Source organism: Hemicordylus capensis, chromosome 5 (genome assembly GCF_027244095.1).
Source record: "Hemicordylus capensis ecotype Gifberg chromosome 5, rHemCap1.1.pri, whole genome shotgun sequence".
Taxonomy (NCBI): domain Eukaryota; kingdom Metazoa; phylum Chordata; class Lepidosauria; order Squamata; family Cordylidae; genus Hemicordylus; species Hemicordylus capensis.
Window position 1 is genome coordinate 142,931,721 of NC_069661.1, and position 15,106 is coordinate 142,946,826.

A 15,106-nucleotide genomic window follows, 5' to 3' on the forward strand; every position below is an offset into this window, starting at 1 on the left:
AAAAAATCAGACCAAGTGGCTTGATACATCCAACTGGTAGACAGCCTCCTCAAAGCTAGGATGGTGTTCTGCACTGAGGTTGCATGGCTGCTATGCTCTAGTGAGGTATGCTCAACATCCAAACGTAGAGTTGGAACCAATCTGGATCTGGGTGTAGAACGGGCCCCTGTGAGAGGAGATTGGGATGGTGGGGGAGCAGCCATGGATCCCTGGTGGATAGGGAGACCAGGTCTGAGAACCACAGTCCTCTGGGCCATCATGGGGTGACAAATAGGATGTTTGCACTTTCTAGAATGAGCTTTTGAAGAACCTTGGATATGATGGCTGTCAGAGGGAATGCATAAAGGAGTCATGAGGGCCAAGGGCCAATCTGTTGTTTCCACCATGGGTGAGTGGAACCTGGTGTAGACCCTCCAGAGCTGGTGGTTGATTGTAGAGGCAAACAGGTCCATGAGTGTGGAACTTAATTAGGTGGTGATTTGATGGAATATTTCTGTGTGTATGGCCCATTCTGCCAGATCTATGGTCTGCTGGCCTAGCCAGTCTGCTGTCAGGTTGGCCACCCCACTAAGATGCTTGGCTGTGATGGAAGCTAGGTGTTCTTCCACCCAAGTGAATAGAAGGGTTGCTTCCTTCATCAAGGATCGGTACTTGGTACCGTCCTGATTTCTGACATGATAATTTGTGGACATGTCAGTGTGAACCAGGACGTAGTGACCCTTTATCAGAAGAAGGAATTGCAGCAGGGAGAGGTGGGTGGCCCTCGGTTTGAGCCGGTTGATGCTCCTTGAAGCTTCTAGGGGGCAACCAGGCTCTTTGTTTGAACTGATGCAATGTGCCCCCCATCTTCACAGGCTGGTATCAGAGTTGATGACAATCATGTCAGTGGTGGAGACAGGGGAGACCTTGGAGCATCACAGGAGAGACCCACCAGTGAACAGATCAGAGGACTTCTGGAGTTAGAGTGACCAGCCTGTGTGTTCTGGTCATGATCAGATCTTGGAGGGGAAGGAGGGGCCATTTTAGAGGTCAGGATATCACAGAGCCCAGGAGTTAGGCCAGGAAGATGAGGTCTCCTGTTGAAGAGAGGAAGCACCAGGACTGATATTTTGACCCTGTGATCTGGAGGTAATGAGACTATGCCCTGGCTGGTGTTGAATAGCGCTCCGAGGTGTTGAAGGGACTGAGAGGGAATAAGGTGGCTTTTCCAAAAGTTTACTATGAGGCCATTGCTCTTGAGCAGATGTAGGTCTATAAATCCATGACTGGTGTGGAGAAAGTGGATAGAGATAAATTTTCCTCCCTCTCACATAACACTAGAACCAGGGTCATCCCATGAAATTGATGCCAGGAAATTTAGGACCAGCAAATGGCAATACTTTTTCACACAACACATAATCAACTTGTGGAATTCTCTGCCACAAGATGTGGTGACAGCCAACAACCTGGATGGCTTTAAGAAGGGTTTGGATAACTTCATAGTCTATCAACGGTTACTAGTCTGAGGGTTATAGGCCACCTCCAGCCTCAGAGGCAGGATGCCTCTGAATACCAGTTTCAGGGGAGTAACAGCAGGAGAGAGGGCATGCCCTCAACTCCTGCCTGTAGGCTTCCAATGGCATCTGGTGGGCCACTATGTGGTGGGCACCCTGGGATTGGGACCAGCAGCAGAGTTTTACAAAAGGTAAAACTCAGGCCTTTGTCTAAAATGTCTGGTTTGCTAGGGACTGAAGTGTGAACTTTGGTTCTGCTGAGCCAAAGTAATTGAATGGAATTGTTTATTCTGTAATCAAAGCCTGATGAGAAGGGAAATTTACCCTGTCCTACCTTGGAGTTGTTTTGCATTGTGCTATGTGGATGCCAGTTATGAGGACCAGCTTGAAACTTGCTATATTAATCATATTCAGAAGGTCTTAGAAAACCACATTTTAGATATCAGTACATACTTTCACACAGCAACTGCAGAACTGCTTTTATAACATATCTCCTGATAACATTTCTTTATGTGCTATATTCTAATAACAATTATTTGCCTGCTATCTCTAAATAATATTTCTTGGAATTGAAGGCACCAACGAAACTTGGGGAACTGACCACAGACTGGTCCAGCTAGGCATAAACAGGATTGTTGCCAACTAAACATGTTAGTTGGACCCCACTGGTGTGAAGGGTGGGAGACCAAAAAAGTGTTTACTTTAGAATGACAACACTTAAGAGTTGATGTGACTGTCTTTGATGGGAGCTATGACAAACAGGAGGATGAGGAGAGTTTATAAAAGGGACACCCCTCCCAGAGGCAAGTGGAAACGGCAGGGGAACAGGCAGGGAAGGGAAGTGACTCAGAAGCCCAGGGAGGCACATCCTCTGGCCCCTGGGCTAATATGTGAGCCTTAGCCTGTAAAGGCAAGTCTGTGCCTCAAAGATTGCCATGGCATTTGGCTTCCTAAGCTGCCTGGACAGCCCACAGCTTCCTGTTCATCCTCAAGGCCTCCGAAGGACTACAAACGACTGACCAGTAGTATTATCAACAACAATGCCTTCCTACAAGACTAACCTCTCTCATCTTATTTCCCCTCCATGCAATCTCTGTCCTTCCTGCTTCCCAGAAGGGTTGGTCTTAGCCTCTGTTGGCTGGCCTAACAGCGTCCTGCCTTGGCTTGTTATCTTTGTCGCCATTTCTTCTTCCCCCTTCATTCCCTCCACCTCTCCTCTCCTCGCTTCTGACTCATCTAATACGTAACTAGCCTCTTTCCCCCTCCCATCTCTCAGCTCTTCCGTCTCGCTCTACAGCTGACAGGTTGAACTTTCTCTTTCTCCCTTCCTGCGCTCATGCTGTGAAAACTATTCAGCATTTAGTAGATTGCCTGCCTAAAAAGTCAGAAAGGAATGCACTTTTCCTGTTAAGAATTGGAATTATTATTATAATTTATTTACACAGTCAGACAGGTGTTATTGACTGGTTTGTTTTATCCAGACATCGAGTCCTTCCCAAGGACCTGGGATGGCTGAATTTTATCATCAATACTGTTGGTTATTATAGATATCGTCGCAAAATATAGGCTGTTCCCAGTAAAGTTGCTTTTTGTAATTGGCTGATGGTGATTTCTGTGATCCCTATGGTGTTGAGGTGCTCTTCAAGGTCTTTTGGAATTGCACCTAGGTTGCCAATTACCACTGGGATTATTTTGGTCTTTTTCTGCCACAGCCTTTCAATTTCAATTTGTAGATCTTTGTATTTGGTGATTTTTTTAATTTCTTTTTCTTCTATTCTGCTATCCCCTGGTATTGCTATGTTGATTATTTTGACTTGTTTTTCTTTCTTCTCAACTACAGTTCTATCTGGTGTATTGTGTGGCAGATGTTTGTCTGTTTGTAGTCAGAAGTCCCATAATATTTTTACATCTTCATTTTCTACCACTTTTTCAGTTTTATGGTCTCACCAATTTTTTTGCTACAGGTAGCTTGTATTTTTTGCATATATTTTTTTGCAGATGTTTTTTGTATTTTTTGCAGAATTATTATTATTATTATTTCAATTTCTATACCGCCCTTCCAAAAATGGCTCAGGGCGGTTTACACAGAGAAATAGCAAACAAATAAGATAGAATACTGTCCCCAAAAGGCTCACATTCTAAAGAGAAACGTAAGATAGACACCAGAAACAGTCACTGGAAGTACTGTGCTGGGGGTGGATAGGGCCTTGCATTATATTCTTGGTATGATTTAACTGTCATAGAAATCATTGCATTAGTTAAGGGAATGCCTGTTTCAGCTGGAACTGGGCTATGTGGAAATTGTTTTGGTTTGTAGCTGTGGAGAAGTAGAGATAAGGCAGAGTTGGCTGCTAGCCCAGACTAGACAGAAGAATGCGTCCTTCAATGTACTCTGAACAGAAACTGCCTTTTTGCTGTTTAACTGTTTCAGTGAGGATGAATGGTTTAAGAATGCTGTAGAGAACTTTATATTGCAAGGAATAAATGCTTCATTGCCTGAATGTAACCACAGTTTCAATAAAGCTTTTAAAAATTCTAGTCTGTGTGGGATGCTTCTTATCTCCCTTTCCCCCGAACGTACGTGATCTCATGGATAATGAACCTGAAGTAGCCTGATTGGCTACATTTGTGTTAGTGACAGCCAGGCTGTTCACAACAACTATGTGAAACAGGATGCTAGACTAGATGGGCATTGGGCCTGATCCAGCAGGCTGTCCTTATGAAGGATAATTTCTGGATGAAATGGTTCAGGCCTTTTAAATCCAGAACTGTCCTCCATTAGCCATCCTTCTTCAGTACCAAAAATAAGATTGAATAGATGCCCCGCCATTGTTCTGTTGGAGGTACTGGTTCTATGGCCTGGATCTGGATCAGGTGTTGAATTGCAAGTCCGTCCTGGATATGGGCATTGCTTTTTTCTTGTCCCATGTCTGCACGAGGACTGGATCAAGAGCATTCCTAAACAATTTGGGGCCGACCTTTCAGTTCTCCAACCAAAGTCATCTCCTAACTGCAATCCCTGCTGCCATGGACCTGGACGCATGCTGGATACAATCCAAACTAGAATCGGCCATGAAGACTGCGGCCTTAGCTAACTTGTTAATCGCCTGTCTAAGCTGTGTGTTCTCGGGCGAATAAGTTGCACCAATTACTTTGCCCATAAAACCAATGCCCGTGCAAAGATAGAATTGGAAGCGGCTGCTCTAATAACGGTGGCTGTTGCATCCTGAACTTTGCGAAAGAGAAAATCACACTTCTTATCCTCAGGGATTTTGAGCTGTTCATCTCCATCCTTATTCATGAGTATTCCTGACACCAATTGTGCTACAGGTGCATCTACAGTGGGAGGAACTAACAAAGCCATAACATCATCAGGTAGGGTATAAAGCTTTATAGGGCATGGAGTAGTAGCCTTAGCAGAGAAAGGTATTTTCCATTCAGTCAGCATGGTATCCCTACATAAAGAAGGGAATGGGATGGAGAGGGCAGTAGTTGAGGTGGAGAGAAAAACCACCTGGTCTAAGCCTGGCTGGGATTGGGCAACCGCATCGGGTGAAACCTCTTTAACGACTCTTTGTGGCTTGGCTAATAAGACCTTAAAATCTGAAGCTGCAAACAGTTGGATTGAGTTAGTAGACTAAGAGGAGGATTCTTCTTCCAAAATCTCTCCCTCCTCAGTATCAGAAGATGAGGAGGAGGCAGAAAGGGGGTGACCCGGGGGGTCGGTTAGAGGGGCAATGGGGGAGGGAGAGAAGGAGAACAGGGTTAAGTGGTCTCAGCTGAGGATTGGGAGCTGGTAGAGAAGGATTCGGAGTAGGGCAAAAGGGTCTCTTGAGAGGAGGGAGATCTTCTTTAGAGGAAGAGGAAGAGGGGTATAAATGATGTTTACTCCTTTTATGCCTTAGTATTCTAGGTAGGAATTGGCCCCTCTCATTACCTGGAATGGCCTCCTTATAGTAGGGCTAGAGCCTGGGGAGGAAGAGAGAAAATGAGGCTTGACAGGGCATCTTGGTCATGGAGGCGCAGAAGCAGTAGGAATTGGGGCTGGACTGGAAGGAGGAGAGGGAAGCTGAGGAAGAGTTGTATGGGGAGAAAATACCTTAAGTCCCTTCTGAATAAAATATTTGAGCCACAGCTCCACATTCGGGGCAATCGGCTTGCATGGAAAGGTATTCCCCGAAGCGATAGCACTCACATCCTCCACTGGAAAAGGAGGTTGATCTGGCAAAGGTTCAGCAGGCATGGTCGGAAGTTCAGGAAGAACCATGGATGCCAAAGTTGCTGGCTGGGATGCAGAGGAATGATCGGTGGGCCGGTTCCCCCTCCCCCAGTCGTATGCCAGTGGTCTTTGTCATGGATGTACATAGATAGCCCATTGGAATACATAGATAGCCCATTGGAATAGCCGTTGAATCCGTGCCGCCTTGGATTTGTAAAATGGCAGGTGGAAGGCGCCACAGTAGGCACTGTTGGCACACTGCCTGGAACAGCAAGTGTTTGCTCAAACGGGTGACTGGCGGTTTCGTTTTCTTCTTGTGCTGCTTAGTGTAGTCATGAGGCTGTTTTTGTTTCTTGGAGGGCTTCAATCCCTTTTCCTTTAGAAGCTTTGATTTTTTGGAAGCCTTTTATTATCTATATATATAATTCTCCTGGGTGTGCCTTTCAAACGTGCGTCCCGGCAGCCCAGCTGATTGGCTGGGCTGCGGGGGCGCCTGATTGGTCCTGGCGCAACCAGGAGAATTGACTGGCTGGGCAGACGGAGGCGGCGGCAGGCCTGGCTTGGCCTGGCCGCGGAGGCGAGGCGGCGGCTGGCGGGCCCGGCCCGGCCGCGGAGGCGAGGCGGCGGCTGGCGGCAGCGGCCACACTCGGCCCCGCCGGAGATGGGGGGTGGAGAGAGAGAGAAGTAGCCGGCCCCAAAGAGCGAACAGGTGCTCTGTATGGGGTCGGCTTGTTATTGTTATTTTACATTTATATCCCGCTCTTCCTCCAAGGAGCCCAGAGCAGTGTACTACATACCTGAGTTTCTCTTTCACAACAACCCTGTGAAGTCGGTTAGGCTGAGAGAGAAGTGACTGGCCCAGAGTCACCCAGCTAGTTTTTTTTATGGCTGAATGGGGATTTGAACTCGGGTCTCCCTGGTCCTAGTCCAGCACTCTAACCACTACACCACACTGGCTCTTATGGGTCTTCTGAAGCTCCAGAGGATCAGGTACAGCAGAAACATCAGGAGATGCAGGAGGGTTTGGAATGCTGCCTGCATCAGTAGGAGAGGGAGAGCGGGAGCGTTTGGTATCACGGAGAGGAAAGTCACGGTTACCACCATTGTAGGTGCCTGATCTACCATCGGAATGGGGGCCCTCTGAGAGGGAACCCCCTAAAAGGTCCCTGGTATGTGATGGCTCCATATGGAGTGCGGGGGTACAGTGGAAAGGTGAAAGAGATACAAAACCAACAGAAGAAAGGGGGGGGGAACGGAGCCAATAGGAGCCAAAACACGTAAAAAGTGTTTTGAATTTGGAGAAAGAATTTGGGAACGACTCCCTTCCCACCTGGCACAAAGAAGGGGGAGTGAAAGGAAGAACAGGGGAGGGGAAAATAGCCTGAAAATAGTGGCTGATCAGAGCTCTCTGAATTTGTTTTTGCCTGAGGTGAGACAGGAACAGAACTGGGGTTTTTGGCGCCTCATACCTAACTACCGGATATTAACAGCTGTTTTAAAGTTTTACTTCCTGTCTTCCTGAGGCATGATTGGCACACAACCCATCATTTAGGATGACCTCAGACAACTGCAAAAAAGGCCTGTTTTCTCTCCTCCATGGTTTTTTTTAAAACTGATACAGTCAACATTTTGTGACTCAATTGTCCTCAGCATTTTGTGGGCCTTGGAAGCTCACAAACAGCTTAGTAGGGCTGTTTAGTAAATTTACAAACTTCTATATTACTTTTAACTTTCTAATGTACAAACATAATAAATCACAACAAAAAGTAATGATCACATTTAAAAATTATAAAAAGCACAAGACAGACAGATAGCAAATTCATCACAGAGATAACATGCTGTAGAGCATCAAAATCTCACACCAAGCCTGGTGGGAAAGGGTAGTTTTTACAATTCTCCTAAAGACAGCGATTGATGGAGCCAAGAAGACCTTTCAGGTGACAGAGTTCCATGTCCTGGGTGCTGCTAGAGAGACCACCCCATCTCTTGCTGGTGATGGAACCCAAATGAAGGCCTCCACAGTTTACTTTTGCAGTGGGCAAATTCATATGAAGTCGTCAGGTCCTGTAGCAGCTGCGCCATGAGCTAGCCTGGAAAATGCAGGACTGATAGGCCAGGACTGGGAAAGCATGGTAGAAAACCAAAGGTAAAGCTGGGCAGTCAGTCAGAACAAACAGTAGCCAAAGGTCAGAGACATGCCAGAGGTTTGTGTGTGCGCGCAAGCAAGCACAAACACATTTGGAGACCTTAAATCTGAGGCAAGGCTGGTTATAAGGAACGAAATTCTTACACTCTTCCTGTTTTGGAAGGGATTAATGACTGGTCTCACTGGATGGGGCCAGACTCTAGGACGGCTGCAGTATAGTGACTTGTCACAGAAGGCAGCAGTATATGGAGCCCCAGCCTAGGCTGAACCTGACAGGTCCCTAGGATTGAAGCTGTTGAGAACTTTAAAGTCCACATCAGCCCACTGATCCATTACAAGCTAAATAGAATTGGAGTACCACAACTAAGCTCTTGAAGCAGCCTAGCAGCAGCATTCTATACAAGCAGTAGCTTCCAAATACGCTTCAAGGGAAGCCCTGTGTAGAGCACACTGTAGTAATCTTATCTGAAATGTGACCAATGCATGTGTAACAGTGGTCAGATCTGCTTTCAACAGAATGGGCTGTAACTGGCATAGCAGCCTAAGTTGTGCAAAGGAACTCATAGTAATAGACACAATCTGACTTTTCAGGAGCAAGGCTGGGTCCAGAAGCACCAGCCTACGTATCTGACCCTTCACAGGGAGTGCTACCCCATCCAGAATAAATTGAACATCCATCCTCAGATCAGCATTCCTTCTTTGGCATACCTAGCAAATCCCCTGAGGATGTACCAACCACTACTTTATTTTGTCATGGCCTTGTTTCACTTCGTCTGATAGGCACTCAACCACCCAAGTTCAATATTAGAGGGCATGACAGAGGGCTGCTGCCAATAACAGTTGTCTCTCGCCCCCAAAACAATCACACCATGAGTTTCCCTGTCATTCAATGATATGGACCAGAGTGAGTGGGAGTAGACACTGTGTGATTGTGTGATGACATCCCATCATATAGTGAATGTCATTACACATTATGTGAGGACAGGGGGAACAAGACATGTCATTTTCAGCAGCAGCCCTAAATCTTTCATAATATTTAGTTCTGTTCTCAAAGACGCAGAAAATCTTGATACAAGAATATCCAGAAAGTATAGGGTATTATATGCTATTGTGCTAATAATTGCCTTTGATGATATAACACACCTGTCATATTAGTAAATAAGGAACATTACCTTCAGATCTCTGTGAACAATGCCCATTCTGTGGAGATAGTACACAGCGTCCAAGACCTGCCGTATCAGAGTGCTGGCGTCTTTCTCGGTGTAGAATCCTTTCTCTACAATGCGGTCAAATAACTCACCTCCTGACACTCTGAAAAACACCACATGATATGGCCATTTTAACATACATCATTAACAATTCCATAGGACACGACCAATTAGATAAATAATGCAGAAAAGCCAAAGAAAAAAGGTTGAACTGCCCTGTGCATTTTTTTTAATGGAAAGGTGAGATATACATTTTTGAAAGAAAGAAAAGAATATTCTGTCCTTTAAAATGTCATACGTGCAAATTCAATCACAAATAAAAAATAAGGACTAGAATTTTCTGTCAAATCAAAGTTGTTCTTCCCATTGTATTGTAGGCATGTGCAAGAACAGTTCGGTGCCAAACTGGTTTGCCTGGAACTGGGCAGGTTCAGAGGTTTGATCACGGACTGAACTGGGGGTGGTTCAGTCCCCAACTGAACTGAACCAAGCCTGGTTCGGGTAGACTGGTTCAGCACTGAATGGGTGGTGGGTGGTGGTGGTGAAAGATGTAGCAAAAGGGCCCTGCTTTCCCACCAAGTGCACTGCTCATGCCACCACTCCCCCACCAGTGCAGCCCATAGCTAAAGCGTGCTCCTCCTCCCTTTACCAAGTCACCCACTTGGCGATAGCTCAGTTCTGGCATCTGACGTCAGTTGCGTGAGGCGTTATTTCGCTCTCAAATAGGGCTGTGCAGAAATCGGCCCACGCTGCCTTGGCAGTGTGGGCTGGAGCAACACCCCCTGCCTTTAAAGGCAGGGAGAGCTGCTCCTGGCCTCACTGCTAATGTAGCAGGGCTGATCTCCTTCCAAATGGGGTTGCATGGCTCCATTTGAGAGGGAGATCAGCCTGTGTTGCATTGGCAGCACAGCTGAAATGGCTCTCCCTTCCTTTACAGGCAGGGAGAGTTGCTACAGCCCGCTCTGCCCAATGCAGTACAGGCCGATCTCCCTTCCAAATGGGGCCATGGGGCCCCGTTTGGGAGGGAGACCATGCCCCCATGTCTGACATCAGATTTGGGGGCATGGCTAGCTGGCCCCCTGCATCTGACGTCAGAAGCGGGAGGTGGGGCCAGGGGGTTTGGGGCATAATGGATACTCTGATGCAAGAAGAGGGGTATTTTTACCCTGGACATAAATTGGGCTAGGTTCCAATACGGAGGGGAAAAACCCCAAATCGCGTGTGAAGTGATCTCTGAAATATTACACAGACTTCAGGGTAGATCTGGCCAATATGTGAATGCACACCAACCCTCCCAAAGTAAAGTCATGGTAAAGTCACCATCTGGAAAAGTTCCAAGCAATATTCTTAGATGGGTATTGCCAGGTGATCTCAGAAATCATGATCAGATTCAGAGCAATTCAATGTTCACTGCACCTGACTAATTGCAAACTGTGCATTACATATATTGCTGGTCAAATGTAGCATGAAACTCATTTATCATTTATGCCAAAACTTGCATTTAACGACTCCGCTGCTAGTTGTGCAAAGAGGCACCTTTTAAAAGTGGTGATTTTCTTTATTTGGCAGGAGGAGAGCAACTGGCCCTATCCATCCCCAGCAAGCACTCCTCCAGTGGCTGTTTCTGGTGTCTATCTTTTGTTTCTTATGTTTCTTTTTTAGAATGTGAGCCATTTGGGGACAGGGAGACTTTAACAAATTTATTTATCTCTATGTAAAACGCTGAGGGAACTTCTGTTGAAAAGTTGTATATAAATATTTGTTATATACATACTCCCGTTTCATTATTATTGCAACAAATAGAAGCTCCAGGGAGTACCACATTGATTGAAGAAAATAATTATAAGAAATGGTGATGATCGGTAGTTTAGATGGCTTTAAAAAAAGGATTAAACAACTTCATGGAGGTCAGATATATCAATGGCTATGAATCATGATAGCAAAATGGAGCCTCCATGTTCAGAGGCAATATACCATAATATATTAGCAGATTCTGGGAAGTGTAGAACAAAATTAATCCGAACACAAACAACAGAACATCATACGACAAACCCCGATTCATCAATCCATCCACATTCTAATATTATCTGCGGGAAGAAGACAACCATAATTCTTCCAATTGGTATAAAGAATACAATCTGACCATATTACTTAAAAAGAGTTATTTACAGTCTGGTTTGCATAGGACTGAATAATATGGGTCAACTTTTCTGAGATTGTGATATGCCATAGATGTTTCTGTGCTTGGCTATAGCTAACCTGGAAGCAGTTACCATAAACACTACTAATTTTTTTTAATGACATCTTTATTGACCCCAGGAAATATGTTTACTAATGCCAGCCGAGGGCATAATCCTATTTTCTAATTTGTAATCTTGCTCATCTCCATGAATACCTCTAACCAAAAGTGTGAGGCCCTGGGGCAGGTCCACCAAAGATGAAAATAGGCCCCCTTCATCCCACAACCACTCCAGCAAAGCAGGGAACAGTCTTTATGAATGTGTGCTAATTTTACTTGGGTCAGTTACCATCGATGAAAAACTCTGAGAAAGTTCTCCTTAATATGGGCTGAGGAGGAAGTAACTGGCTTGCATTTCCAAACGGTCAACCATTCCTGGTCTTTGATTTCCTGTTGGAAGTCATTTCCCCAAGATACTTTGAGGACAGGTAGAGGGTTAAATGTGTGGTTTATAATCAGCTCATATAATTTTTAAAACACACCTTTAAGGGTGTCCAAGGCTCCCAAAACCAGTACTTTGAATTTTGTTAATTGTCTATTTTGTTAATTGCGCTGTTATTTCTGGGGTGGATATAAAAGATCTGCACTGTAAAATAATTCTGTGATTCTTAATGCTTTGTTTGTGAGCTTTCTCAAGGCATGAAGCTGGCTATTGCTGCAAACAGAATGCCAGAATAGATGGACCCTCAATCTGACCCAACAAGGCAATTATTACTTCTTATGGCTAATGAAACCTTGAGAGATGTATATTGTTATCAGAAGTCTATAACAGAATGTAGGTAAGAACTATGCTATTTGCCGTTATGCTGGGATATGTTGAGTGGGTTTGGGGTTGCTGATTGTGGGATGCAATACATTTGTTGAAACTCACTGCAGATGGCCAGGGTGCAAATGACCAGGGCACATATGTGGTGGCCTCCAGGATGGCCGCCACTACCTCAGAAAGGGCCTAAATGGCCCGAAACAGCCCTTTGGAGTCCGGCGGGGGGGGGGGGGAGACTGGCAGGGGGAGGGGGAACCAGCAGAGACCCCACCGCCCACAGCTGCAGCAGCACCCCCCCCCCCGAGGCCTCTACCAAACCCGGCAGTGAGTTAACGGAAAAAAACCCCAAAAACCTCTAGAACCGGCTCAAATTCAAGCTGAGCTGGGCCCCTCGTTTGGGATCACACAATCAAACATCCCTGGTTTGGTTTGAGTCCAGTTTGGGATCGAACCAAACAAACTGGTTTTATTTACACCCTACTCCATTTGGCAGAATGCTTCACTCTGTTGTGTTATGAACAGAAACAGGGAGTGCAAAGTGAAGAAAATGGACTTCAGTGCTCTTCAGTTCACTGAAGCCAGGAAATGTGGTTTCCTGGTCAGATACAGGGAGAAGGATGCATTTCTCATTATTGTAGTGATCTATGTATTGCGCTGTAGACTGGTCTGTCTTGCTGTTGTAATTTAATCTGAAAGGACATATGCGGTCATATAAACATCTGAACAGCTCAGATCTGGAGCAGTAGGAATTCTTCTTTCTCTGTCATTTCTTAGCAGTTCTCTTTGTGAGATAAAGGAGGACAGGGTCAGCTGTAGGTAACTTGCAGCTATTCTCGCACTACAGTGTTGCCCAGAGTAGCATTTGCACAGCTAGTACTTCTGAACCGATACCACAAATAAAAGCACTGCATTTTGGAACAGGTGAATGTTGTTGATTACTATATGTGTAACTAGGGCTACACATGAGCCTATTAATGATTTTTGTTTTTTTGTTTTTTTAATACATTTTATATCCCACTCTTCCTCCAAGAAGCCCAGAGCAGTGTACTACATTCTTAAGTTTCTCCTCACAACACCCCTGTGAAGTAGGTTAGGCTGAGAGAGAAGTGACTGGCCCAGAGTCACCCAGCAAGTATCATGGCTGAATGGGGATTTGAACCCAGGTCTCCCTGGTCCTAGTCCAGCACTCTAACCACTACACTATGCTGGCTGGCTGACATTAAGTAAATTATTCAAAATAGTCCCATTGAAATTAAAAGGACAAGTTAGACAAGGCCTAACTTGTCAGTTCCATGGGACTATTTGCAGTCATTTTTCTCATGTCAGCCATAGTGAATTGTTCTTTAAAAGGCACTTGCAGCAGTTTTTCTGATGACTCTAACTTCAGGTTAGCCTATTTATTGTGTGTGTGTAGGGGGGAGGTTTCAGCACTTGCTGATCCTGAGTTGGGTGCCTTCCTATGTTCAGCTGGAGCAGGACCACTGTGATTATATCTGACGTCTGACCAGACCCAGAAGATCCTGGAGGACTAGCTCCTTGCAGATGCCTCTCTCATGGTTAGGCTCCAGTTCCACGGCATCTCAGAAAATGCTCCTCTCTAACACGCCCGCTCTCTTCAGTCTTAAAGGGAGACTGCTTCAGATTCTTAGCCCATAGCAAATACCATTTGCAAGGCCATGGATCAGGGCCTTTTCAGCAGAAGCCCATTTTGTGGAAATCTCCCCAAAGAAACACCAGTTCCAACACATTAAGCCTCTGGAAGTAGGTGAAAACATTTTTATTTAAACAATTTTACAAACATTTGAAGTACAGCTTATATATTTAACTATGATTTTATTGGGTTTTTAATTTATGTGTATTTAGTGTTTGTAGCTAAACATTTTTTGCTTAAAAGAAAGGTACGTGCACAAAGGCTGGTTATCTTTGGGCACTGAATGTGCTGATACTCAGAGTCTCATGCCATTTTCTTTGGTGTTTTCAAGATGCTCCACAGTGTAGTGTGTGGGTCACAGCTTCATTCTCTGAGGCATGGACCATAGCACCTGTTGGGGGATGATGGACCTGAAAGAATTCATCCAATATCCTGTGCCTCACTTGCTGCATCCCATCTGATATCCAAAATGAGTGAGGAAATACAGCTTGGTTCATCTACCTTTAATGAAAACCTTCATTGGTACTTGCTTCATGAACATATTCTCAGTCCACAAAAGAAACACACAAGAATAATCTTAGTAAAAAATACACTTTTGACTAAATTTAGAAAGCCCTGTCATAGTTTCTATGTATAACCTTTTCTGGTCTTCTGCTGTTCTATGCTAATGATGTAAGACACACTCCACACTTAGAATAGTGTCAGTAGAGAGACATACCTATTTCTGCTCAGTGTCTGTTGTTACCTGACAGGTTTGCACTCTTCTCCATTACTGGAATATCCAAAGTAACCACACTTGAGATTCAGAGTTCTTGGGGGATACTTGGTCACAGGTTTTTTGTTTTTTTAAACTAGCGTTTCCCTCCACTATTAACAATATTCCATCTCTTACTTGAGCCACACTACACATAATTTTATATACCTCTATCATGTCTCCCCTTACCTGCCTTTTTTCTAACATGTCCCAAACATTGTTGTCTTTCCTCATAGTTGCTCCAACCCCCTGATCATTTTGAACATTCTTTTTTGCACTCTATCTATCTATCATAGTTTTATACTGCCTGATAGGTGCATCTCTATGCAGTGTACACAATTTAAAGCACAGCTATAATGATGGGAAGGATTTGAGGGAGGACTAAGCCTCACTTAGAGCAACTGCTGTGAAGGTGGGCCTTTCCTAATAAAGGGAAAAGCCCAGGGAAATCAAAACAGAATCCAGAGGACTGGGTAGGAACTACACTCACAGCCACCAACAGAAGAAGAGAAAGCTTTGTTCTGTCTGTCTGTTCAGGAACATCCCTGCCTGTGAGTAATAAGATAGGTACCAGTTCAGTTAGATGCGTGAGGGAAGTTATTTTCCTTATTTTATTGCTTGAATCTGAGTTGC

The 15,106-nt window shown here is 44.9% G+C and overlaps 1 protein-coding gene across 3 annotated transcripts in view; it reads right to left on the minus strand.

The window, feature by feature from the left end:
• The window catches only part of CAMK1D (calcium/calmodulin dependent protein kinase ID), a 322,158-nt gene that overhangs the window by 66,376 nt on the left and 240,676 nt on the right, over positions 1-15,106 (minus strand). For all 3 annotated transcript variants that reach the window (XM_053253950.1, XM_053253951.1, XM_053253952.1), the window contains exon 4: positions 9,031-9,169. In XM_053253950.1, the coding sequence (XP_053109925.1) occupies positions 9,031-9,169 (139 nt within the window). The remainder of the gene's footprint in view (positions 1-9,030; positions 9,170-15,106) is intronic.